Below are 27,259 nucleotides of genomic sequence, written 5' to 3'. Positions count from 1 at the left end.
CATACCCATCTGAAATACGTTTCCCAAAATAGTGCTTATCCTCATTTTGTGACATGCACCCTGGTTTGCTTACTCTGCTGTGCTTCCCATTTAAACAAGTGCTGGTTGACACTTACTCACAAAATTTCACAGTTTACAAAGGATGGTGGTCCACACTTTCAACAGCACTGCTCTGAAAGTCCCCTCCTCTAGGAGAGACTGAAGTTCCCCGACGTGATCACAGAATGCACTGCATACAGTTGACGTGAGGCTGTAGGACTGTATATACATGGAAGGAAAGAACCTTCTTCCTAGCCTAGCCCTGTAAAGAAGCTCCCCATGTAAGGAACAGGCACCAGATGCTCCAGGATGAGTTAGGTACTCTGGCCCACCAGCTGGACTGGCATTCAGAGACATTCCTCATTACGGAAAGCAAAGCTAGCTCTGGGCTCAGACCTTGTCTGCAAAGTGGGACCTAGTTAGTAGTCACTTGTCTTCTTTATTATGCCTCAAACAGCATCCCCCCCCAAAAACCCTAAATTTTGAAGATTCTTATTTCCAATTTTCCAAGTATCTCTTAAATACTTCCATGTATCTCTTAAATACTTACAGCCCTGGGGCTCGGGGGGCAGGAGGGGACAGTATTTACAAGACAGAAGAGGTACCTGAAAATCACAGGTTTTAAACCTCTGTGACGACTCTGCCCTGTCCATTCACTGTCGTCCACGACCTCAGCTTTTCAAGTATCCAGAGAAGCCTATCACATCATCTCGTTAGAAATTTGAGATTGCCACCCTTAGGAGAGCCTTAGAATTCTGAACAAAGCTCACTAGGAGATCTAACTGTGCTAAGTATAATGAGACCACTGAGTCACAGCCCCTAAATACTCTACTTTTGTTTATGCAGTCCTATTTTATTCTCATTTTTTAAGTACAACGCTAAGGAACAGTCATGGGGTTAAGGCTTTAGGAAACTCCCTGCTAGCTTGTAAGCCCATTTAAACAGAAGCTTCTAAGTGGTATTTAGTATATAAAAAAAGAATTTCTAAAAAAAAAAAAAAAAAAAAAGAATTTCTATTATATTCCATGAGACGATCTATGACTGCCAGTTTTAGAGACAAAGTGTCAGAAGTGTGGGGTCTTGGGGCGCCTGGGTGGCTCAGTGGGTTAAGCCGCTGCCTTCGGCTCAGGTCATGATCTCAGGGTCTTGGGATCGAGTCCCGCATCGGGCTCTCTGCTCAGCAAGGAGCCTGCTTCCTCCTCTCTCTCTGCCTGCTTGTCATCTCTCTCTGTCAAATAAATAAATAAAATCTTAAAAAAAAAAAAAAAAACAAGTGTGGGGTCTCAGGCGAAACTGACGGACATTGGACAATGTGGATGAAGAGAGGAGAATGAGGTTTTAAAACTTCCAATACCCGTCTCTTTCCAAAAACTACAACTGCTCCCCTGGACCAAGGAATTCACTTAGCCTAATGTACTGGAAAGAATGACCCAGGCCTGTATTCGGTTCCTAGATCCTTCATTTATTTACTTTGTAACCTTGAGCAAGTCACCTCACCTCTTAGAGCCTCAATTTCCTCACGTGTACATAATACCCATCTCCCGGCTCATTGACCGCCAAAGGTCTGGCTGCCCTACTTCACTTCTCTTGCAGACTCCCACCCACACGTGTCAACCCTTGTTCCAGATCTACCCAAGTCCTCAGAACCCAGCTCTCTCCACAGATGGGCCCCCTTCTGTTCAACAACAAATAGAAACGTCCCCAGGAAGTTCTCTTAATTTCTTGTCAACAAGTCATTCCTCTGTGTGTCTGTCTGTACGTTGACACTCTTTGCCCTGTATTCGAAGCTCATCTTCCCATGAGCACTCTCAATCCCATTCTGTGTCTTCCAGATCTGCCCACTGTTGACACCTGCCAGGAACATGAGAACCTACGGAGGCCTCTCAACGTCTTTTTAAAAAAGCCCCAAATCCCTCGACTCTCCCTCCTAGTCCAGTTCTACCGTATTTGGCCCTTCTCCCGTCACCCCCAGCCGTCGTGAGCACAGCATCTGTATTCAGTATATTCACTCCCTTGCTTTCCACATACCCCTTGCTCATGGCTAGTTCTCCACCGTCGTGCACTGACACTGGTGTCTTCTGGGGGTATCACATGCTACCTCGGTAGCATCAATGAAGCCTCTTCCATCTTTATCATCTTTGAGTTCTTGGTAGTGTCTGATAGTTAACCTAACCCTCCTAATGGAAATGTTCTTTTCTCGTAGCTTCTGTGATACCGCATTCACCTTGGCTCTCTTCCTGACTCTTTGGCAGTAACTTGACTCATCTGTTGACTCAGCTTTCTCCTGCTGATCCCTCCACATTGTCTCTACTCAGGACTCTGCTCTTTTTTGGAATAGGATTCCTCTGTGTTCTCTTATCTGCTCTCCTGGCTTCGGTCACGTTCTCTGTGCTATGTTACATTCTGCGTGCTTCCAAATCAATATAGGTATATATGATATGTGGATATACATAGATATTTTTCTGCCTTTGAGCTCCAGACAACTATGCAAAATCTATCCAGGTCCCTTTGGAACTTTTCCACCAGGGTGTCTTCCAGGTGCCTCAAATTTTCCAGTTCTAAAACTGAGCCCATCAACTACTTGTTCTTGCATCCAGATTCAGTGGCTTAAGAGAACAGTTGGCATCAGTTCTCCTGATTCTGGACATGGACTCGGAAATTCTGTGATTGTGCTTGGTGTTTTCATGCAGTTGCTTTCAGATGTCAGCTGGGGCTGTTTAAAAGCTCCACTGAGCTAGATGTCCAAGGTGGCTCACTCTCATGGCTGGCACTTAGTGCTGTGTGTTGGCCGGAACCCAACTGTGGCTGCTAACCAGAACATTCCATGGGGCTTGGACTTCTCAGAGCAGAGCAGCTGGTTCTGAAGAGAAGTATCCCAAGAGGGAGCATTCCAAGAGACCCACACAGAAGTTATAAGCCTTCGCACATCCTACAATATTGAAAACACTTGAGGATGCCACTTCCATTGCATCCTGTTAGTCAAGAAAGTAAGATCAGCCCAGATTCATGGGAAGGAGAATTGAACTCTCTGTCTTGTGGGTAAATGCCAGGGATTCATTTCATGAGAGCATGAGCGATTAAAGATATTGTGGTGGCCATCTTCTGGAAAACACAATTGCTATATCATCTCTTTCCAAATTTGTCTCTCCTTCACAGCCTTCTGGGACGGGAAATGGCATCATCATCCACCCAGTTTACCTGGGCCAGAATTTCAGGAGGGATGCCTGGCTCCTCCTACTCTCTCAGCTCCAGATTCAGTGAATAACCTGGTCCTATCAGTTCTAACTTCACAGTATCTCTTAGATCCATCATTCCTCACCTGAATTGGAGAAGCCACCTTCTGTCTGGGCTGTTATGTCTCTAGTCTTGCTCACAGAGTTTTCAAACACAAATTTGAGATATCAGTACCCTGTCTGACCCCCTCCAGTGACCTAGACTCCCATCAGATGCTTTTCAGTGATTTCCAAGGCTCCCCACAATCTGGCTATAGATCACACCGTACTCTAATATGGAAACAGTATAGGAAAAAGATAGAGCCTAGGCTTTAGAGCCAACCCACCTGGCTTCATATCCTAATTCTGATCCTTAATGGCTTTGTTACCTGGGACAAGGTGTCTATAGCTTCTTTGGCATTAAGTTTTCTCATCGTTAGAACCATCTTAAGGATTCAATGGAAATACTTAAAACGGTGTGTAGTACATAATAAAGGCTTGAAAAATGTTAGTGGCTATCACTGGTACTACTTAATGTATGTCTTCTTTGCCAGAGTAGGAGACATAGATTATATCTGTTCTCCGCTGCTCTGTCCCAAGCTCTCAGCACAGCTATAGACATGTAAAACATGCTCAGTTAGTATTTATCAAAGGAATAGATGAAAATATTACGACTAAATGCTATAAAGTACATAAAGGGCCCAACGCCGTGCCTTGCAAAGTATACGCAGAACAAATTTGGTAGACCCTAGTGGTTAAGAATTGAAGCTTTCTTATTGGCCGGCTAGGCATGAGTGACCTTCCCTAACCTGCTGATTGTCCGTGCGGTAGTACTGACGTTTAAATCAAATCCCGCCTGTAGGCTGCCAGGCAGTGACTGGAACATGGCAAGATTTGATACATGTCAATAATTATTAGTTCACACTTTTTAATGCAATTCTAGATAACACACTTGTAATTTGTAGCTAAGTTTTTAAGAAGATACATCTTTAAATCTGCATCAGGAATATTCCCTAAAGCAATAATAGAAATCCTTATTATTAGTTATTTGGATTTTATGAAAGGAATCTTATCCTTAATATTCCTTTGAATGCAGAGTATTGTAAAGCTATTTACTGAACATATGTTATGTGTCATGCATGGAGCAAGGCTCTGAGAATATAGCTGTGGCGGAGTGGAGGGAAGATAATCCCGGCTGTTCTCGGAGCACGTGAATTGCTAGGCAAGAAACCAAGCAGGCAATTACAGTGAGTTAGCAAATAGAGAGCACCATGGCAGGATATTTCAACACTACTTTATTTGAAAGGAACAATAAGACAAATGCCAAAATTTAGTAGAGACTTGTTTGGGATAATGTAAGACAAAAAGCCATAAATTTGGGCGAGTATAACTCTGGCAAATTACTTCTCCAATCAAAAGCAAAACAAAACAAAAACATCCACTCCTTTTGTACAAACTTCCAGTTATAAAGTAGGTAGATTATGGGGTATAATGTAGAGCACGGTGATCATAGCTAATAATACTGTATTGGATATTTGAAAGTTAAGAGAGTAGATTTTTTTTTTAGTTACCGTACAGTGCAATATTGGTTTCTGGAGTACAGTTCAGTGGTTCAGCCCTTACATACAACCCCTGGTGCTCATCGCAGTGTCCCCATTAATGCCCGCCCCCAACCAGCCCATCCCCCACCCATCTCCCTCCATCAGCTGTTACTTTGTTCTCTGTCCTCTGCTGTTCAGAGTCTCTGATGGTCTGTCTCCCTCACTAAGACAGTAGGTCTTAAAAGTTCTCTTCACAAGAAAGAGGTGGTAATTATGTGAGGTGATGGCTGTCAACGAGACTCATTGTGGTGACTGCTTCACGTTGGGTACAAGTGTCAGGTCGTCACACTGTACTTGGAAACTAATGAAATGTTTTATGTCAATTATGTATGAACAAAAAATTTTTTCAACTCCTGAGCACAGATTTAAAAACTACGTATATATGTTTGTGTACGTATATATACATAAATATATATGTGGGTATATATATATATATATATATGATTAGTCCTGTTGAAACAAAATAATTCCAGTGCTTTTCAACTTTACATTTTTGTTTATCATATATGAATTTTCTCAAGTACTGGACGATTTCGGAGAATTAAATTTTATAGCAAGTTGAAGATCACCTATGATTTGAAGAAATGGGCTAAAAGGTGCCTTGTGTTTTCTTCAGTATTTTATATAATTTGAGTTGCAGTGTGCAGTAGTTCCTTAACTAGGTGCCCTATAGATTTTTGTTCATTAAACTGTATTCGCAAAGTAGTTCTGTTTCAATTCAATTCTCTTGCGATGCAACCCTGTCTGTCCACCACGCTAAGTTATGGCATGTGGTTGTTTATAAACAGATATGTTCTCTCAGAGATCTCAGAGTCAGGGTATGAATCCAAAGTGACGTCATAGGCTTGGAGGATGGGCTACTGATGGTCTGTAAACGCCTAACCTTGCTTTCTGACATCTTAATTATTAGTGCCTCTGTGGGACTCAAGACGATATTATCATTCACCCTCCCCAACAATGGAGTTAGACTTTCACAGTTGGATTTCTTTTTGGCCTTTCCATTTTAATAATTATGGGCTTGTTTACTCACATCCTGTGCAGGCAGCAAATTCATGATCTGGAATGGCAAAATAGTTAGTATTGAGCATCTGTGCTTTTTCTGATGTCACAGAATAATTTTCAGGCAGATACCAGACCTCCTGGTAACGAGTATGATTTCAATATTCCATTTTGTCCTTATAACGTCTAGGGTTGGTAAATCATTATTTATACAATATCTCAGAGTTCAAGGCATGGTTAATGCAGTATCTGAAAAATGCCAATTTTATGGAAAAAATTTTCCTGATGTGTTTGCCTAGAAACAGGGGAATTACCTAAGAAGGAGAGGAGTAACAATAACTTCAGGGATGTGACCTCTTTATGTGTTCACGCTCTGACAACCATATTTTAAGACGCTCAGAGTGTTGTGACACATACTTACTGATGAAAGGGAAATTCACAGTTAGTAGGTAAAAAGACTGCTAGTGGCTCCCACATTCAGACGCAACAGGACATGTTGGGAAAAAATCTTCAAGATGATACCCTATTGTGTTAGAAGACATGGTACACCTCACTCTTACTGTGAAGGTTTTAATTGGTTTGATTCCTAACCTACACGCTTTGAGTTTAGAATAACTACAGGGCACTCTGTTGCCCTCTCTATTTTTTTCTCCATTTTTCCTCCTTTTTCTCTTAGCAAAACCTACAAACAACCTTCCTGTTTCCTATGATCATTCCCAGGCTCAGGCTCCGGGGGCTTAAGGACGGAGTGATCTCAGTGAGGGAGCACAGAGAGCACCAGACCTGGCCCTCCTTTTATTTCCTCTGAAGCCAACGTGTTCAGGAATTCAGGACATGATGAAAGACGTCTGTGTCCTGGCTTTTATCTGGGAGGACTGATGAGCTTCAGAGGAAAAGGTTGCTCGAGTATTTACAAGTTTATCAAACTGTGTCAATGGCTCGCTGACTTCCAGGTGTGGTTCCAATCCATGAAGAGCATTTGAAAACGCTAACAGGATTGACCACACTTGACTTGGCCAAATGAGAGAAGAGCAGGGACTTGAAAAGCAGTAGGACAGAATTTAGAAAGACAAAGCCCCTTCACAGGACTACGGTCCCCTGACATTCACACTGGAGGCTTTTGCAAGAACGTTACACTAATCCAAGCTGCCAGGTCACTGGATTTAGGTAAAGGAAAGTCAGCCATGTCCCACTCCATCTCTGCTTCTAGTAAGAGGTCAGGTCTGCATCTGTCTTTTAGAAAAGATCCATTGTATGACTTTAATTCAAAACAAATTAATTCTCTTTTCTTTTTAAATATTTTATTTATTTATTGGAGAGAGAGAGAGAGCAAGCAAGCAAGCACAAGCAGCGAGGAAGTGTAAAGGGAGAGGGAGAGACAGGCCCCCTGCTGAGCAAGGACCCTGATGAGGGGCTCAGTCCCAGAGCCCTGACATCATGACCTAAGCTGAAGGCAGACGTTTAACCGACTGAGCCACCCAGGCGCCCCAAAATATATTCATTCTAAATTGTGTAACAATTAGAAACAAATAGAACTGGATGGGCACTTTAAAGCAAGAGTCCTATTTCAGAGGAAAAGCTAGACTAGATGAGTGGTCTTCAAGCTATTTAGTTCTTGGGCCTTGAGACAAAATAGGAATACAGATTTAAATTAAAGTGTATTTCCTGCAACCATAAGACTCATAAATGTTTTGAAAACCTGTTTTCTTTTAAATGGAATTGTACTCATAATTACGAGTTGTACCCATTTGACTAAAATCAACCTAATTATTCTATAACTATGTGAACCGTTTTTATAACTACTAAATATAAAAAGTGTACATGTATTGAAAATACCTCTCCAAGTAAGGTGAATGGGGGCTTTCCCAATTAGTCCAGCTAGTCATGGATGGATATTATTACAAAAGCAAAGGAGGCGGCACCTAAGTGGCTCAGTGGGTTAATCCTCTGCCTTTGGCTCAGGTCATGATCCCAGGGTCGTGGGATCGAGCCCCACATCGGGCTCTCTGCTCAGCGGGGAGCCTGCTTTCTCCTCTTCTCTCTGCCTGTCTCTCTGCCTGCTGGTCATCTCTGTCAAATAAATAAATAAAATATTTTTTAAAAAAGCAAAGGAAAAAGATTCAGTATCAATTTTATTCCTGTTTCTTTTTTTATAAACATAAATATAAGAAATCTTGCTGCAAAATAAGCAGATGGGAAGGAAAGGATTTTTTTAGAGTGATGCTTTTCAACTGTTCGAAATCCTTATTAGTCATATGTCAAGAATCACGTTGTGATCTATTTCTAAAAGGTGTGTTGAGTGGTCTGCAAGCTGTCAGCTCTGTCACTTGTCTTTGTCAGTCTTACTGAGAGCACAGAACTGACAACTACCTGCTTTCAAAAATATTTGGTCCCAAGTCTTCCAAATCCACCCATTTCTCAGCTTCTGTGAAGTATATCCATAAAAAGCCTTCCCAAGGCTTAGCAAAGCACTCCTAATTGTACCCGTTACTCTTTCTTTACCGTAGTGGCTTTGTTTAACCTGATATCCACAGAATGGCGTGGAAAATGGAACTTGTGTTCATTTTCATATACCTTTGTTATTACAGTGTCTTTTGAATGCTTTTGTTGTAGCATATGTTTTAAATACCTCTAATTGGCTCATTTAATTTGTAGGAAATACTAGATAATTTCCTGGCAGAGCTAGGACTCATTAAAATGAAACTTTCTGTCAGAAAAAGATTTCTTCAGTTCAAATAAAGTAATAATACATTTTGTCACCGTCATCACAGCTCTGAATTCCTTCTCTAAGGCGATAGCAGAGAGACAGATAGAGTACAGATCCTTGCCATGAGTTTGGCAGTTGGATCGAATAAGGCATCACTGTCTTTAATAGTTCTTACCTTATGGATGTTGTCTTCGTGGTCAGGAAACCTTTCTGCCGGTGGAAGACGTTCTCTGCCAGCGGTTAGGATGGATAATGAGGTCACCAACAGACATGTTCTCTCTCTCTCTTGATGTCTCGGACTTCACAACTTACCAACAGTCTTAAATATTCTGATCTTAATGCCACACTTTGTCCTTGATAGAAATACATGCAAGACAGGGAAAGACACTAAAGCTCTCCCTTGGGCTTATAGTGTCTCAAATAAAGGAGGCTTCGTCAACAAAGCTACTTTCAAGTTTGCCTTTGTTTGGCACATTAGAAGCTTTATATGCTCAAGACAATGTGTCATAGTAAGATTCTGAATATGTGAGAGGTATGCCCTTCTGTTGTAAAGAGAGTCTACATATGGAAATTGTTGAGGTTCTAGAAATTAATTCCCTTAAAACAAACGACTACTCTCCTCATTGAAAATCTTCCCAAAATATGTAAGGAAGAAGGGAAGGAAGGAGGCAGGGAGGAAAGAAAAAAATCTTCATGTCGTCTTCATACCTAGGAGTACGACTCCTCTTATTTGAAGACTCCTGGACTAACTGACCTCCATGGGCACTTGAACTCTGAGATGCCATGATGTTATGATTAGTCAGTGTTTTTCATTACAGGGAGACAGAAAACAATGATCTCAACTCCTACTGCCCCCATTCAGGCATATCCAATCAACCTTGGTTCTTCTGTCTCACAAATGAAAGAACCTTCTTTGTGAAAAGGAGCCACCTGTTTAATTGCTGTGGGACTAATGGATAAGTAAACACACATAGTGATACAACGGTAGGCACACATATCATTTCTGTGAGAAGAGCCTTAACCCCTTGAAATCAGTATATGGAGAAAACAACAAAGCAAAACCTGAGACCCTGCAAGTCACAACTTGATTAGTATTTCCAAAGCTAATGCTTGGGCCAGGATGATGGCCAGGGAGACAAGGTTCTGTGATGAGCACCATTCTATGCTTACCAGCATTCAAAGCGCGGATATGCTATTCAAGCTGCTAAAAACCATTTATAGCAGCTCTGCATAGGATTAACGCCATTGAGTGGATTAGATCACGGAAGCTTCAGAAAATAACAATAGGACTTGCTAATAACAATGAAGTATAATGATAGCCTTAGTGATGTACAAACTTGATGAGTGCGTCCAAATTGGAACCACTTCCGTATTTAAATATGACATGTGTACGAACCAGTCTTTGTGGGGAAAAGGACTACTACTTTATTCAATATTTTTAAAATAGTTTCATGTGGAAGTCAACCCAAAGACAAGAACCTGTTAAGAATTTAGTATAAATTATTACTCAAGGAATTTCACATTATAGTATCCATGGCAGTGCTTATTTCATAAGAACTGGGCGTTTCTTTCTAATCAAAGTAACTCCAGGGGCAACTGGGTGGCTCAGTTGGTTAGGCGTCTGCCTTGGGCTGCCGTGGTGACCTTAGGGACCTGGGATCTGAGCCCATGTAGAGCTCCCTGCTCAGCGGGGAGTCTGCTTCTCCCTCTGGCCCTCCCCCGCTTCCCACTCATGCATGTGCTTACTCTCTCTCTCTCAAATAAATAAAGAAAATCTTTTAAAAAGGTACGTATAGAAAAACCTATAAATTTATATCCTAAAACTGAAACCCAAGCAGATTGTCTGGTGTGGTTCAATGGGTTACCACATCTGATTTTATATAAATTAGACAAATTCAAAACTTAATAATTTAAAATAATTTTTTTTAATAAAAAGAAAAGATTTCGCTGATGACTAGGTAAGACACACAGCTTTGGAGTTCTGCAGGCCTCACTTTGAATCTTGATTCTACCACTAACTTTGGGCAGGTGGTTTATTTCTCTGAGCCTTCGTCTCTTCATCTCAAAATAATGTCAACCTCATGGAGTTTTTTTGAAATTCAAAACACATAAATTAGATGAAACTACTTAACATATCATAGGACTTCAGTAAAGTTAGTTCCATTTCTCCTTTTTCTCTTTAATCTTTTAATTAAAAACTAATTTATGGGGACGCCTGGGTGGCTCAGTTGGTTGGACGACTGCCTTCGGCTCAGGTCGTGATCATGGAGTCCCAGGATCGAGTCCCGCATCGGACTCCCAGCTCCATGGGGAGTCTGCTTCTCTCTCTGACCTTCTCCTCGTTCATGCTCTCTCTCACTGTCTCTCTCTCAAGTAAATAAATAAAATCTTTAAAAAAAAAAAAAAAACTAATTTATGGGGGCACCTGGTGGCTCAGTGGGTTAAGCCTCTGCCTTTGGCCCAGGTCACGGTCTCAGGGTCCTGGGATCGAGCCCCGCATTGGGCTCTCTGTTCAGCAGGGAGCCTGCTTCCCTTCCTCTCTCTCTGCCTGCCTCTATGCCTATTTGTGATCTCTCTCTCTCTCTTTGTGTCAAATAAAATAAATAAATCTTAAAAAAAAAAAAAACTAATTTCTGGGGGCACCTGGATGGCTCTGTTGGTTGAGCCTCCAAATCTTGATTTCAGCTCAGGTCACAATCTCAGGTCTGTGAGATCAAGTCCCATGTCCTCCGCACCGAGTACAGAGCCTGCTTAAGATTCTCCCTCTCTCCCTCTCTTTAAACAAACAAACAAACAAAACTAATTTATGATATATGTAGGTGCTAATTGCAAAGAAACATCCAAAATGTACAGTTAACATTTGGCCTCAGGTATTTAAAATTCCATATGAATCAAGAAAGATATCTGATTGGAGAGAAAACGAACATAATCTCTGAGCGGTCAGATTATATTTTTTTATCTTTGTATTTAGCTCTGTGTTCTAATTTTTCTAGAGCGAATATGTATTACTGCCATAAAATAAATATTTGATATCTCAGTGAATGATGTGGTGTATAATCTATGAGCCGATACGTAAAAAATTACAATGATTACTATAACCCAATTTTTAACTATTTTTAATATTCTTTATTTATTAGGCAGAGAGGTAGGCAGAGAGAGTGGTGTGGGGGGAAGCAGGTTCCCCACTAAGCAGAGAGCCGGATGCGGGGCTCCATCCCAGGACCCCAGGACCATGACCTGAGCCGAAGGCAGAGGCTTTAGCCCACTGAGCCACCCAGAAACCCCTTTAAGTTTTATTCCCTAGAGCATATCATAATACTAAATTATTAGTTAAAAGTAGGCCCGGTAACTGCCGTGGCTATGGACATTAAGAGAAAAGAGGAGGTGGGATTGTAAATAATGAGTTTTTGTTAAGCTTTTTTGTACAGCCCCTCCTGCCTCATCCCTGGGTTCTGGCAACGATATCCCATCTCGTGTCTCCACATGCAGGCTTCTCACTGTGGTGAACCCCCTCACCTGCAGAGTAGGTGTTCCGGGACCCCCAGTGCACGCCTGAAGCCACAGATCCTACTGAAATTTTTATATACTGTGGTTTTTCCTATACGTACCTACCCAGGATAAAGCTTAATTTATAAATTAGGTGCTGTAAGAGGTTAATAACAGTAAGTAACCACAAAATTGAATAGTTACAACAATACCGTATAACAGAAGTTATGTGAAGGTGGTCTCTCTCTCTCTCTCTCTCTCTCAGAATAGCTCACTCTCCGTACTCACCCTGCTGTTTGTGGTAAATGGCGGGGCGGGGGATGCTCCTGTGGAGAGATGAGGCGAGGTAAACCGTGCGGGACTTGTGATGTGGCCGTTAGGCTACTATTGACATTCTGAGGATACGTCAGAAGGAGGATCACCTGCCTTCACACCACAGCCGACGGCAGGGAGCTGAAGCAACAGAAAGTGAAGCCAGGGAGAAAGCGGCTACTGTTTGTCTTTAATGTCCTTGACCATAACTTCATTTCATCTTCAGCCAATGGTCTCCCTTTAATGTATAACTCCTTGGCAAGCAAGGGTTCATTTGTCCTTGTAGCATACGGTAGGCCGGGTAGAAGACAACCCCAGCATTTACGAGTACTCTACTTCAAACTTCACAGTTATCTATAAGCGTGAATTTATTCTGAATTATTCTAGACCCCAGCGGGCATAACTTGGATATGTGCTATACTCATCTGTGATCACACAAGACACTTTCCTTAGTAATCTGGAATTCTGTTTCTCCTGATGATAAACACGCATGCCTGCATGTACACACACGCACACAACATAAGAAAAGTAAGTGCTTTTATGGCATTGAAATACAATTTGCCCATATTGAGTTGAATTCAAGTATCTATTTTTAAAGTCTTTATTTAAATTCCAGTTAGTTAACATACAGTGTAATATTAGTTTCAGGAGTACGACATACTGAATCATCACTTCCATACACCTCCTGGTGCTCATCGCAAGTGCCCCTACCCTTAACCCCTCACGTATTTCCCCCATCCCCCACCCACCTCCCCGCGGATGACCATCAGTTTATTCTCTGGAGTTAAGAGTCTGCCTCTTGGTTTGTTTCCCTCTCTCTTTTTCCACTTGATTCATTTGTTTCATTTCTTAAATTCCACGTATGAGTGAAATCCTATGGTATTTGTCCTTCTCTGACTTATTTCACTTAGCCTGATTCTCTCTAGATCCATCCACAGCATTGCAAATGGGAAGATTCCCTTATTTTTATGGCTGAATGGGAACTGCATTGTGTCTATATACCACATTCTCTTTTTCCAGTCATCGGTCGGTGGGCACCTGGACCACTTCCGTAACTGGGCTGTTGTAAAAAAGCTGCAGTGAATGTCAGCAGGAGTGTATCCCTTGGACTTACTGTTTCTGTATTCCGTGGGTGAATACCCAATAGTGGGATCACTGGATCATAGTATCATTTCATTTTTAACTTTCCGAGGAACCTCCATACTGTTTTCCAGAGTGGCTGCACCACTTTGTACTCCCACCCACAGTGCAAGAGGGCACCTTTATTCCACGTCCTCACCAACATCTGTTGTTTCTTGCACTGTCGATTTTAGCCAATCTGACAGGTGTGAGATAATGTCTCATTGTGGTTTTGATTTGCGTTTCCCTAATGATAGGTGACGTTGAGCATCTTTTCATGTGTCTGTTGGCCATCTGGGTGCCTTTGGAAAGGTGTCTTTCATGTTGGAGACCAGACTGTTAAGCTGGCCTTCAGGGCCTTCCACAAACTGATCTCATTCTCCCTTTCTAGTCGAATCTTCTGTTACTCCCATAACAGACCCATTACTGTCTCCCATTCACTCAGTATACTCTGACGGCCACATGCTTTACATATGTTGCCTTATGTAATTCTTACAGTAGTTCTGTGATTTCGTTATTATCACCCCCATTTTACAGATGAGGTTTAGAACCAGAGATTTAATATTTTCCTTAAGAGCAGGGCACCTGGGTGGCTCAGTGGCTTAAGCCTCTGCCTCCAGCTCAGATCATAGTCTCAGGGTCCTGGGATCGAGCCCCATGTTGGGCTCTCTGCTCAGCAGGGAGCCTGCTTCCCCCTCTCCCTTCGCCTGCCTCTCTGCCTACTTGTGATCTCTGTCTGTCAAATAAGTAAGTAAAATCTTTAAAAACAATTTTTTCCTTAAGAGCACCAGTCAGTTATTGACAGAGCCAGGATTCACACCCAGTTTGACTGTCTCCAAAGCCAGTTTTCCTAACTTCTTTTCTAGCCATATGGATCTCTCTGTTCACTATCACTGCAATACACAGCCAATTACACATCCATGGTTTGTTTGTTTGTTTAAAGATTTATTTATTTATTTGAGAGAGAGAATCTCAAGCAGACTCCCCACTGAGCATGGAGACTGACGTGGGGCTCGATCTCACAACCCCGAGACCATGACCTGAGCCAAACACTCAGTCAGACACTTAACTGACTGAGCCACCCAGGCACCCCTGCACTCCCAAGTTTTTAATCATAATGTTTACACCAAGTCAAAAACCTTACCCTACCTGTCCTTCAAAGTTTACCTTGGAGTTTAACCCGTCTGTGAACTTTTAGCCACTAGCCTACAGTGATACCACCTTCTTCTGACCTGGCTTTAGATGATCCTTAAGCTCATCAAATTCATGGTGATGTTTTCCCAGCCATATAATTCGTTGCTTGATGGCAGAAACCATGGAAGCCAGGGTGGATAAGCAGACATTTCTATCACGTGTAGTCCTATGTCCCTGGTAAATGCTCAAACATGGATTCAATGTTAAACTAATAACTTTTCATACATAGAAAACTCTATCCTCCTGTCATTAGAGTAAGATAGTTCACAAGTCTGTGATCGAAATTAAACCCTCTAACTTTCCAATTGACAACTCTGGAGGCTGTTTTGTAGTTGATGCTACATAATACTATGTAATACCTGAATTCATAGGAACATTAAAAATATCATAGTAAGTCACCTTTGTGACTTTAAGTAGTTTGAATGGACAGAGGAACATTTTCCAGTTTCATCCTGTCCCTCAGCCTTCATGGGCCTTCTCTGAATAAAAAACAATGTGGTTTTATTTCTATTTAAGGCAAATGGTAAAGCCTCCTCTATGACATGCCCTGTCAGAACCATGAGAAAGAACCTTAGCAAGAGGGAAGGAGGGGAAAATCATACCCAAAAATATGAGTCTTGGATCTGTTTCCAAAAATCAGGAACTGGTAGAGACTTAGGGAGGCCAGAGCTTTTGTTCCTTGGTTGAAGGTCATTGAAAAGGGTAAGACAAGTACGCTTGGTGAGGCTATGAGTGAAACTAAGATGAGGGCCAAAAGAAAGAGAAACGTTATGACAGCCTGCCTCACTAATTTTGTGAGAATCTGAATTTTTCCCTCCCTCCCTCCCCCGCCTAATGTCCCCACTACCCGTTCTCTGCCTCCTTTCCAGCATCTTGAGTTTTTATTCACTCTAACGCAGAGTTCAGAGGGAACTACATGAATCCGTGCCATTGATTGGTTTTGTTGTTTGCTTAAAGATTGATTTGGAAATCTCCATAATCCATTCTGCCTTAATTTACACTTTGCAGTGCTATGGTACGTTTAGAAGGACTGATTAGTAACAGACTTAATCTCTCCCAAGAAATAACAAGACATATATTTGTAAGATAATTACGTTTCAAGTGATCAAGAAAGACGGTAGGTGTGAAAAGAGTTTCAGTAATAGGCGTACCTTGGGGGAAGTCAAAGGATTTTTACTTAAATATCTTAAAGAATGTGCTAAATCAGAATTCGTTGAACAACAGTAGCTCACAGAAAAGCTTTTAAAGTGAAAATTATATTGAAACCTTTCATTTATCAGAAGAAAGAATGCCTGAGCATTTAGTGAAAAGAACTTTCTGAAAGGGAAAGCTATTTTGTTGTTTGAGGCTTTTTGCAGGGGGCGGTGGGGGGGGAGGAGCAGGGGAGGGTGTTAGTTGTTGTTGTTGTTTTAATTTTTCATCGTTTTTCAATGGATCTCTTCCATTCAGGAAAATTAGGTGGATTTACCCAAGAAAATAACACCATAGATTCTGGAGAACTTGATATTGGCCGAAGAGCGATTCAAGAGGTTCCTCCTGGGGTCTTCTGGAGATCCCAGCTCTTCATTGATCAGCCACAGTTTCTTAAATTCAATATCTCTCTTCAGAAGGATGCATTGATTGGAGTATATGGCCGAAAAGGCTTACCCCCTTCCCATACTCAGGTAAAAGTAAGCTTTGTTGTCAATAAAATGCAAACTGCTAGTTTGCATTTTTAAAGTTATCCCGTTTCTGAAGTTCAGCTGTTTAAGGGTTGGCCCACTTTCGTATTGATCTTTTACAGTGAAAAGAATTTTGAATGTAGGTTACACTTGAGGTTTTCAAATTAGTAGGAAGAACGGCATTTTCTTCCTGACTTGCGTTAATCGTTATTGATGGACTAAAATGTACTAAAATTTGTGAGTAACTGAATGAATATCGAACATCATCTGAGCACCTAGGAAAACATCATGGATTTTCCAAGTGGTTTACAAAGATTCTGTGAGGATTTCAGAGGATCTTATTCTTTTCATGTAATACATGCACGTAGCATTTTCATCTCAAACATCGTATTCATGCTGTTGAAAATATATCGCATTTTTTCTACTTAATGCCAGACTTACAAGTAAAGAAATTATGGGAACATAAACATAAATAGAGTGACATGAACTTTATCAACTCAAGTCGCCATTTCCTCAGAAAAAGGGGCAAGAGAACTTCCGTAGATAACCAAGGCTGATCATCTATGTGTGGTTCTCAAAACAATTCAAATACCCTTCAGTCCTACATTCAAAGACCTTTAAAGTTGGTCCACTTGCATGAAAATTATGTCACAGTAACAGTCACAGAGAGCTGCTATCAGTAATTCTGTAGGCTTTTTCATAATGTAATACTGGATCAGGGTATTTACGTTGGAAACTGTGATTTAAAAGAGGTCCCATTATTCTAGTGCTTTGGTGGCTCAGTCAGTTGGGCATCTGTGTTCCATTTGGGTCATGATCTCGGGGTCCTTGGATTGGGCCCCATGTTCAGACTCCCTGATCAGTGGGGAACCTGCTTCTTTCTCTCCCTCTGCCTCTTTCCCCCTGCTTTTGCTCTCTCTCTCTCAAATAAATAAATAAAATCTTAAAAATAAAAAGAGGTTCCTTTATGTCGAAGAGAAATTATTTGAATAACCTACTGTAACTTTGGAGCTCAGACTTTTCCTAGGGTCAACTATTAGGTTAGTCACACAGGAATTCCAAAAATGTAATAGATGGTTAATTAACGCTGACAGTTGGATAAGCCTGAAGTTATACTTGATAACCAGTTTATTTACCCATAGAATTTCATGCAGATTTTAATTTGATTTATGAAATGCAAACTGGAGGATTTTCAGGTATGCTTTAAAGTATGCAATTTTCTGAGAAATGCTTTTTCTATTACCTAGGAATATAAGTTCTAAAGAAAAATTGATCATATACCAATAAAAGAGACCTATCTTTAAAGAAAGAGGAGAAAGAAACTTAAACGTGCTTTCTTTTATGTCACCATAGATCAGAGGAAGTTTCGTATACATGTATAAATTATAAGCAGTGAAATCTTTGAATATCATGCTTTGGTACATTCATTTTAATGATAATATTTTTCATATCTACATTATTAAAGTAAATGCCTTTGATCCTTGAACATTAAATACTCCCCATTGCGGGGGCACCTGGGTGGCTCAGTTGGTTAAGCTTCTGCCTTCAGCTCAGGTCATGATCCCAGGGTCCTGGGATCAAGCCCCACATCAGGCTTCCTGCTCAGCGGGAAGCCTGTTTCTCCCTCACCATCTGCCTGCTGCCCCCCCGCCCCCGCTTGTGCTCTCTTTCTCTCTGTCAAATAAATAAGTTAAAAATCTTTAACAGTAAATAAATACTCCCCATTGTGTGCCCGTGTCCAGTTTAAACTTCTGATTGCAGTTATGTTTGACACCTGTTTATGTCGTAGGTGACACAGAGCACAAAATAATAACCAGATTGTCTTAAGTAGAAGTGGATCTCTCTAACTTCTCTGAAAGCAGAGAGGTTGCATTTATATCAATAGTCCAGTGAAAGAGAGAAAAATTAACTTTTTCACTGGACCCAGATACGTGTTTAAATCACTTTTTTTTATAACTGAAGAAATATACCTCTGAAGCTAATTAGCACAACAGTGAGCACAGAACCTATACATTCCAGAAAATAAATTCAAAAAGAAAATTGTTGCATACTTTAAAGATTTATTTAAAGATTTAGGGTTGACTCTTTCTAAGTTCTATATACCATATGAGATTAGGGAAATAAAAAGTGTGGTTTCAGGTTTTCCCATAATTCTTCTGGTATTTAAATACAATATACATGATATCCACTTTTCCTTCCTTCTACAATATATGTGTTTAACTAGATGAAGGCTTTTCTGAATCTCCACAGTTATTAGCGTTCCTTCCTCTGGTTTATTCAAGATCAGCAGAGCAAACAACTGTTTCTGAGTTCCATGTTTAAACATGAAATATGCTATAAAGCGGCCCAAATTGAACATTTCTCTGTTTCTGGGGAACGTTAAATAAATCAACCTGAAATAATTAAAATCGGCCAGCCATTCAGAATAGTCACTTGAGTTTTGAAAGTCTTTGTGACCCTTTGTAAAACTGTCCATTTGATTGTTGCCAAGGAATCAATTGACTTTCTTCTCCCTGATGCCCAGTTCATTCTCCTGGACAGTTAGAAGCCTGAGGAAGCAATTTAACGCTTTACAGTTAACAGTGTACTGACTATCGTTTAAATACGTTTGCATGAAGGCTGCTTCCGGATGGTAGCGGAGACCTGAGTTCTGAACGCATACACCCCTACCACTCTTTGACCTTGTGACCCTGAACAAATCACTTCACTTCTCTGCCTCTGTGTCTGTCCAGAAAATGAAACCATTGGATCAGATGATGTCTAAAAATCTCTCCTTCCTCTGTATGTCAATGATTTACAGCAAGACCATGCCACCACCACAAAGTTGATTTAAAAATGGGACCCCTGAGGGGTTCAGTGGGTCAAGCACCTGCCTTAGGCGCAGGTCATGATCTCAGGGTCCTAGGATCGAGTCCCTCATCAGGCTCCCCACTCAGTGGGGAGTCTGCTTGTCCTTCTGCCCCTGCTTGTATGCTCTCTTTCTCTCGAATTAATAAATAAAATCTTTAAAAGGAAATACAGTTAAGTATTCATAGATTCTGAGTTTTCATCCTTTTTTAAAAGATTTTATGTATTTATTTATTTATTTATGAGAGTGAATGAGTCGGAGGCAGAGGGAGAGGGAGAATCAGACTCCTTACTGAGTGGGGAGCCCATGTGGACCCTGAGATCATGACCTGAGCCACCCAGATGCCCTAGTTCTCATCCTTTTAATAACTGAATTGAGTTAAGCCTATGGAAATAGCTTAACTACTCAGAAATGAACCAGCAGGATAGCTTTATCAAGTCTAACCTTTGTTTCATGATCAATTCCCCAAAGTGAGACTGAATGTTATCCGAAATATAGCTGAAGATCCTAAGACTTGACCCCACAAAAAAATCCATGTCTCTACAGTAGCCCAAGTCTGTTCATAAGTGGAGAACTTTACACCTGGAGAACAAAGGTTTTAAATATTTTTGTTCTGTATCATTTGTTTACTTAGTGTAGATGTAGGCTTAGGGTTAAACAGAGGACTTGTCATTAGATATTTGAATAGCCCTCCTGAAGGCCAGTGTGAAGTGCCCTCCAGGAGAGCCTAGGCAGATTCTCAGCAACTGTGGCCTCCCCACCCCACCACTTCCCCTGGACCCCACTACCCCCTCCCTCCAGACCCTGCAAGCCCAGCCTCATTTTATTGTTCACAGTGTGATGCAAATGGTGATTCCCACAATGAAGGTGGGGAGTTTGAAAGACCAGTTAAATCTCCAAGTTTCCTCCCTTTCAGTCTTTCAGTTACTGAGTTTATTATCAGAGGAGAAAAATGTTTATATGCAAAGGAGCCATAAAAAGAAACTTCTCCCTGCTTCTTTGCCATGCTAGTATAAATATTTAAATCTGATGAGAAAAACGAATGGCTTATTTGAGATACAGTCACCTTTAGAAAATGCTGCATTCATTTTCCTCTGATAATTTTGGAATACAATTCCAGTGAAAATTTTGCAGGTTAAATATCCACACTAGTGATTATTTTCATCCTTGTAAGATAGAAATGAAGAAAAGTTACTGAATGCTAACCGAGTTATGACTTTTTTGTGTGTATTTCTCATCGCTACCTGATGTCATGAGATAGTTTTACTACACAAAAAAGTAACCAAAAAATGCTTTTACATTTAAATAAAAACTTTAATATGTTGGAAACTGAATCAGATATTCTAAATTCTGTCCAGTAGTAATGTTAGAAGTCTGCGATCATTTCGGTGGCGACACATTTAATCATGAATCTTGGAATCCCGATGGTTGATTTTATTCCAGTTTGATCGTATTAAGGGATTCATATAATAAACTTCTCTTCCAACAGAGCTCTGATAAAATTCCATTTCAGAAATCTATCAGAAAGTAGAGTATTGGTGATTCACAGAGATAGTGCTATAACCTTATATATATTTCACTATAGCGTATTTTTCACCCTCAGGAATAACGTAAAACCGGGTAAGAGTCTATAGAAACTGAATCACTCTACTTTTAAGGAACTTTTGTCCAACAAGTTTATTAAAACCATGTTGGAAAGTCTTGGCAGCGTCTTTCAAACTCACTGCGTTATCTCTGGTTACAGAGCCTTACTCTTAGTGGTCATCTTCTGTATTTTTAATGATCTTTAAATCCTCCAGTTGCATTCTAGGCTACCCCATGCTCATGACTGATCTTCCTAAACCAAAAATTAAGCTTAATGACATCAGCTTCATCATAAGAACTGGGCAGAGTTCCTGCCATCCCCTCAGAACCCCTCTGTTGTTGCATTTTCGGGAGTGGTGAATTATTCTGGACTTGAATTTTTTGGCCAGTACAGAGATGTACAGGCATCTTGATATTGGTTTTTAGTTTCACCATAACTAAGGACAAAGCCATGGGTTTGTCCCTGGTGCCTGGGATGGTAACATCATGGTCACTGAGAGGAGCACGGTGAGTGGTAGGAAAGACCTGAGCTTCCTTACAAACCAACTCCACCACTTAGGAGGGATCAAACCCTCCTTGAGCCCCTCAGGGGTTGGTTTCCTTCATCCTTACAGTGGAAATACCAATGCCATCCTAGAAAGGTGGCCATGAGGATTCAGTATTCAGTATTGAGTATTCAGTAAGGATACAGTACTTATCTTGACAGTTGTTACCACACACAGATTAAGTAGGAGACGACCTGAAGAGAGGATCTCCCAGTCTAGAATTAGGTTGCCAGATTTGAAATGTTTCTGGCTCGTGGTTGTATCCACACACGGCCTGCACTCATTCAACTCTTTATCAGTTGCTAGGTTTAGCTCTATCTCTGGAAACCGATCACCCACTAAGGGGAAAATGGTTTGTGAAGTTTGTACACGACAGCAGCGTGCAGTGGGCAGAGTTAGATCATGGTGTCTGGAAATGCTCTCCGTAGAGGGACCTGTCCATCAGGAACCATTTCCAGACGCTGTCTTTTTTTTTTTTTTTTCTTTTAAGATTTTATATTTATTTGACAGGGAGAGAGATCACAAGTAGGCAGAGAGCCAGGTAGACAGAGAGGAGGAAGCAGGCTCCCTGCTTAACAGAGAGCCCGATGTGGGGCTTGATCCAAGGACCCTGAGATCATGACCTGAGCCAAAGGCAGAGGCTTCAACCGACTGAGCCACCCAGGCAACCCTTGGAGACTTTAGAACAAAAAAATAAAATAAAATAAGTAAACAAACGAGAAGAAGCTGCAACTGAAATGCGGCCAGGCACTAAACCTCTGTCCTTGTCCTGCCCCTCAGTATGACTTTGTCGAGCTCCTGGATGGCAGCAGGTTGATCGCGAGAGAGCAGCGGAATCTGCTGGAGCCGGAAAGGGCAGGGCGGCAGGCGAGATCTGTCAGTCTGCACGAGGCTGGCTTTATCCAGTACTTGGATTCCGGAATCTGGCATCTGGCTTTTTACAATGACGGGAAGAACGCGGAGCAGGTGTCTTTTAATACCATCGTCATAGGTAAGAACGGTCTTCAAAGGCATCTTTTTCCCGGGCTGCAGCCTAAACAGGGAGTTGAATGGAAACTCGGTTGTCTTCTCTGATTGGTGTGACTCCTAGGTTGAAATGTGAGACATATTTTTAAATAGTTTATTTATGAATATGTGACATCCCGTGAAGCATTGGGAGGACCTGTTCTTTGGAAGCATCCTGGAGGACGGTGCTTCTTGAAAAACGTTAAAAAATTTGCATTTGTGACGAGCACTGGGTATTATAATGGACTAATGAAACATTGAACGCTCCATCAAAAACTAGGTGCTATACAGTGGCTAACTGAACATAACAAAAAAAAAAAGAAAAAATCTGCATTTCAGATAGTAGTGCTTTACTTTTACTACTCGAATAATCTGAGGGCAAGGAATCCTTTTTTTGGTGATGGAGCGGGCCATCCATCATTCCTTCCATGCTAAGCTAAAACGATCAAAAGGACACCGTTCACCTCGTGCAAGGAGCAAGCCTTACCCTAAGTGTTCCTTTTCTCTCTTTTCTTCAGAGTCAGTGGTGGAATGCCCACGAAATTGCCATGGAAATGGAGAGTGTGTTTCTGGAACTTGCCATTGTTTTCCGGGATTTTTAGGTCCGGATTGTTCCAGAGGTATGCATGTTAGAGCCTTTTCTTAAGCCACTAGAAATAAGCTGTAGAAAGATGAGGAAGGCAGAAAACCAGCAAGCCCAGAAAGGAACGGGGAGAAATCCTGCAAACTCCTCGTTCCGACGACGTGTCGCCTTTCTCTTGGGGTCTTGCCCGAGAAGGTGGCCGCTAATGCCTCTGTCCTGTCTTATTTCACAGCAGCCTGTCCGGTGTTGTGTAGTGGCAACGGGCAGTACTCCAAGGGCCGCTGCCTCTGCTTCAGCGGCTGGAAGGGCACCGAGTGCGACGTGCCCACCACGCAGTGCATCGACCCGCAGTGCGGGGGGCGTGGCATCTGCATCATGGGCTCCTGCGCCTGCAACTCGGGGTACAAAGGAGAGAACTGCGAAGAAGGTAAACGTGCCAGAATTTGCAGAAGCCCGTGCTTGGCTTCCGAAGGGGATGATCTTTGCAGCTTCGCTCAGGCTGGTGCATGTGTTCACGTGCCTCCTCTTGGAAGCAACTTGGATCTCCTTAGTTAAGGCCGCATTGTTTTGTTCACATTTGAACCTATAAAAGGTGCAAATGCCAGAGATCCCCTTTGCTTTCACTTGGGTGAATCAGTCCTTTCCCCCCACCCCCCACTTTGAGGAAAGAAGCAAACATTTGTGTCTTGAAACCAACAGTGGACTCTTGTTCTGTTCTGTTTCATTTTGTTTTGTATTATCTTCGCCTTTTTGGGTTTTTTGTTTTGGTTTGGTTTGGTTTTTGTTTTGGGTTTTTGTTTTTGTTTTGTTTTTTACAGTTTTTCACACTGACGCCAGCTTGTAAGTCTAGCATTTTGGCGTCTTGAGGAAGATGTACTCACACACATGATACACGAGTGGAAAAAAGTATGCCCTGGGCTTGTTCCATGACTGTATGTAATCATGATCATCAAGATGCTATACTGTAAAGTGCAGTTGAATTGTTTTCTTCCAAAAGCAGAAAAGCCCCATTTCCGTTCTTCAATCAAATTGATTTTATTGATCTGCCCACAGAAAGTAATGCAATTAAGTCTCTGGAATTAAATTTTCAGGCCATTGACCCTACAAGTGTAAAGTTTTATTGAGTCAAATTGCTAAATTAAATCTCGTCATCTAAAGCACATTAAAGTGAATTAAGAAGGATAGAGAGTATGCAACTCGTTTATTTCCCAAACAGTTTGAGGGTCCCATGCAGCTGCCGGGATTCAATGGTTGTGGATTAGGTCAGCCCAGACAATTCCGTTACAGAGGAGCCAATACTTATTACTATCTGATTAAGCAGAACAGAGAGCAATCGCCTGAAATCTCAGGAGCATATGTATGTGTAATTCGTGAGAATTACGTATCCTTGCAAGTTTCCATTACCTAAATGGCATGATCCTGAATGCCGCATCGTATGATCCGTTTTCGTTTCCAGAAACAAGTTCTTGCAAATGGTAGGGAAAACGATGAGTCTCCAGAAGTTTCATATACACCGGACTGGGATTTAATTCCTTATCCTGCATGTACTACATAGGTGACGCACCTTCTAGATTTAATTATGAAATTGCTCCTCTTTTCTGTCTACTCCAGCTGACTGTCTGGACCCCGGATGTTCCAATCACGGCGTTTGTATCCACGGGGAATGTCACTGCAGCCCGGGGTGGGGCGGTAGCAATTGTGAACTAGTGAAGACCATGTGTCCAGACCAGTGCTCTGGTCACGGAACGTACCTTCAGGAGAGCGGGTCCTGTACCTGTGACCCTAACTGGACTGGCCCAGACTGCTCAAACGGTAAGGCGCATAAGAGCAGGATAATTGGGTGCTTAATATTGTGTAGCTAAAGATGAAGATACTTTAATTTCTAAAAACACACTTATTATATTTAACAGATTTTATTAAAGTTATGATTTATAGAAATACATGCTCCAAGTAATGAAATTCCATTGCCTTATAAGAAGGAACAGGCTAGGTCAATTCGTCATTAAAATTCCTCCTTTAGCAACATGGTGAATAATAATATTTCATTTGTGCGAAACACTCCGTCTTCCTAACTCTCAAGGCCTGTGTAGAGCTTGGGGATTTAAAAACACCCGTTATCTTGTAACAGAGAAGCCTCAGTTGAAAAAGTATTTGACACCGTAAGGCTAAGCAGGATCTCAAAAGAGTGTATAGATACAGATATTAGATGTGCAGAGCAGTCCAACACTGATTATTTTTTAATTATAATAGTATGTTTGTAATAAAAATGGCAGGTAGTAATTTTTTTCCCATCAGTCAGTTTGTTACTGAGTAGTAGCTCTGTGCATGGCATGGGGATGAGCTCCATGAGAGTAAAGAATCATTCTTACCCTCTAGGATAGCAGCTTGGCTTTCAAATCTGTGACCGTGACCCACAGCCTCAAACAGTTTTACACTGTGACCTCCTGTGCGTACACCCCTAGACCCACATAAGTGAAACAAAGCTTTACAAAGTGACACACACGGATACTTTTCTTCAAGTATATTCTATTTTTTTTTTAAATATTGGTTGTAGCCCATGAATTAACTCTATGACCACATTCTTCCCACAATGTGAAAAGGTGCTGTTCTAATCTAGAAGACTACAGTTTAACTGGGGAGATGAGATTGAGCACACATGAAATATTTAGAAGCCAATACATCCCAGTTTAATCTTTTATTGCATATCACATGGAATAATATATAAATAAAATCAGCGTTCCGAGGAGCACTCCTGCCTTGATGCACATTGAAAGTTTTCAAGATTTTGATTCACTTTCACTGCCTTCTTTTAAAGATGGCGGTTAGCGTGGGGATAGGAGGAGGTATTTTCTGATAAGGGGAAGAGCCCGAGAAAGTACTTCAGAGCACAGAGTCTGAGATCAGATGCTTGGGTTCATGTCCAACCTCTACTACTTACAGCTGTGAACTTGGGCAGACTACTGTATGTTTTAGTTTACCCATCTGTTAAATGGATTTAATCGGGGCCTTCTTTACAGAGGTGCTTTGGGAATTGCTTGAATTAATGTATATAAAGTACTTAGTTAAGTGAGTTATGCTTAGTCCAGAATAAATTCCAAACATAGCTGCTACCCCGACTGCTGCTACTATTATTACTACTATCACGACTACCGTCAACAAAAATACAGCTATGAAAATAATGTTCCCTATATGGGAGAATCAAGACAAAGTATTTGAAGGCCAAGGTTGGGTGGGGCCCAGTTTCAAGGAATGTAGCTTAGCAATGATAGTTCAGACAACAGAGAATGCACTCGTCATGAGGATGCACGCCCACCACTGTGATGAGAGCCGTATGTGGGAACTCCCCGATTGACTCTATGTCAGAGAGGGTGATGAGTCAGAATTTGATGGCTGGAAGGCAAGTCTGAGCTTTCACTTTCCCAGGGTGTGAAGTTCTGAGAGCATGAATTCCTTTGGAGTTCATAGACGTGAAAAGGATGAATCTGAGGGCCATTTTAAAGGAGACCTAGACAGAGCTTGGTGAAGAGACAGCACAGGAGTTGATGCGAAGAGCCCAGTGTCTGCAACCAGGATGGGCCGGGGCGATGGTCATGGCTCTGGAGAAGACAGGGAAGCTAGGAGGGGGCGAGAGGCCAGGCAGGATGCAGGGGAGGTGATGGAGAGAGACAGGTAAGACATGGAGGAGAGGGTCCCTTCTGTATGGAAAAGTGGAGGAGGAGGAGAAACAGAAGAGGGAGAGGAGGGGAAGGAAGAGAAAGGAGAAAACAGAAGGACAGGTCCCTTTAACACTGTTGAGTCCTGGCTTCAGGGAAGGGCGGCTGTCTGTCCTTTAGCCCATCCACACTCCATGCCTTCTTCTCTGAAGCCCTGTGTATAACTGAGTGGTTAAGAGCAAGGAGTCTGGAGCCTGAGTTCAGGTCTTGGGTTGGCCATTCCCTAGGTCTATGGCATTCGATCAGCTATTTAAAATACTCTGTGCCTTGGTTTCTTTACCGGTAACATGGGGTCAATAATAGTGCTACCTTATACAATCATCCTAAGATGGAAATGAGTTAATTATGTGAAAAGCACTTAGAATAGTGCCTTATACATGGCAAGGACTTGGTCAGTATGACCCATTGATAGAAATGGTGGTGGTGATGGTGATCATAGCTGTGGAGGTAGAATCCTATAGGCTAATTTAGCCTCTACAGTTTGTCATCATATTCTCCATTGATTCGGAGGAGCCTCCACACGAAAGTACTGCTTGACTATGGTTCCCCCAATTGTGAGATTTATGAAATGCAAATTAGTTCATCTATTAGTATAATCTAACGGCATTAACCTAAGAGAAATCCCACTAGGCAGTGAATTAACACGCTTAT

The 27,259-nt window shown here is 41.6% G+C and overlaps 1 protein-coding gene across 7 annotated transcripts in view; it reads left to right on the top strand.

Annotated features, from left to right (window-relative positions):
* TENM3 (teneurin transmembrane protein 3) overlaps nt 1–27,259 on the top strand; it is a 437,342-nt gene that overhangs the window by 304,521 nt on the left and 105,562 nt on the right. For all 7 annotated transcript variants that reach the window (XM_059156026.1, XM_059156025.1, XM_059156023.1 and 4 more), the window contains 5 exons: nt 16,119–16,333; nt 22,088–22,298; nt 22,831–22,932; nt 23,128–23,322; nt 24,507–24,707. In XM_059156026.1, coding sequence (XP_059012009.1) covers nt 16,119–16,333; nt 22,088–22,298; nt 22,831–22,932; nt 23,128–23,322; nt 24,507–24,707 — 924 coding nt within the window. The remainder of the gene's footprint in view (nt 1–16,118; nt 16,334–22,087; nt 22,299–22,830; nt 22,933–23,127; nt 23,323–24,506; nt 24,708–27,259) is intronic.

Source organism: Mustela lutreola, chromosome 18, assembly GCF_030435805.1.
Source record: "Mustela lutreola isolate mMusLut2 chromosome 18, mMusLut2.pri, whole genome shotgun sequence".
In the NCBI taxonomy this organism is placed as follows: domain Eukaryota; kingdom Metazoa; phylum Chordata; class Mammalia; order Carnivora; family Mustelidae; genus Mustela; species Mustela lutreola.
The sequence above is the reverse complement of the archived record's forward strand: the minus strand, read 5'-3'. Positions and strand labels throughout refer to the sequence as shown.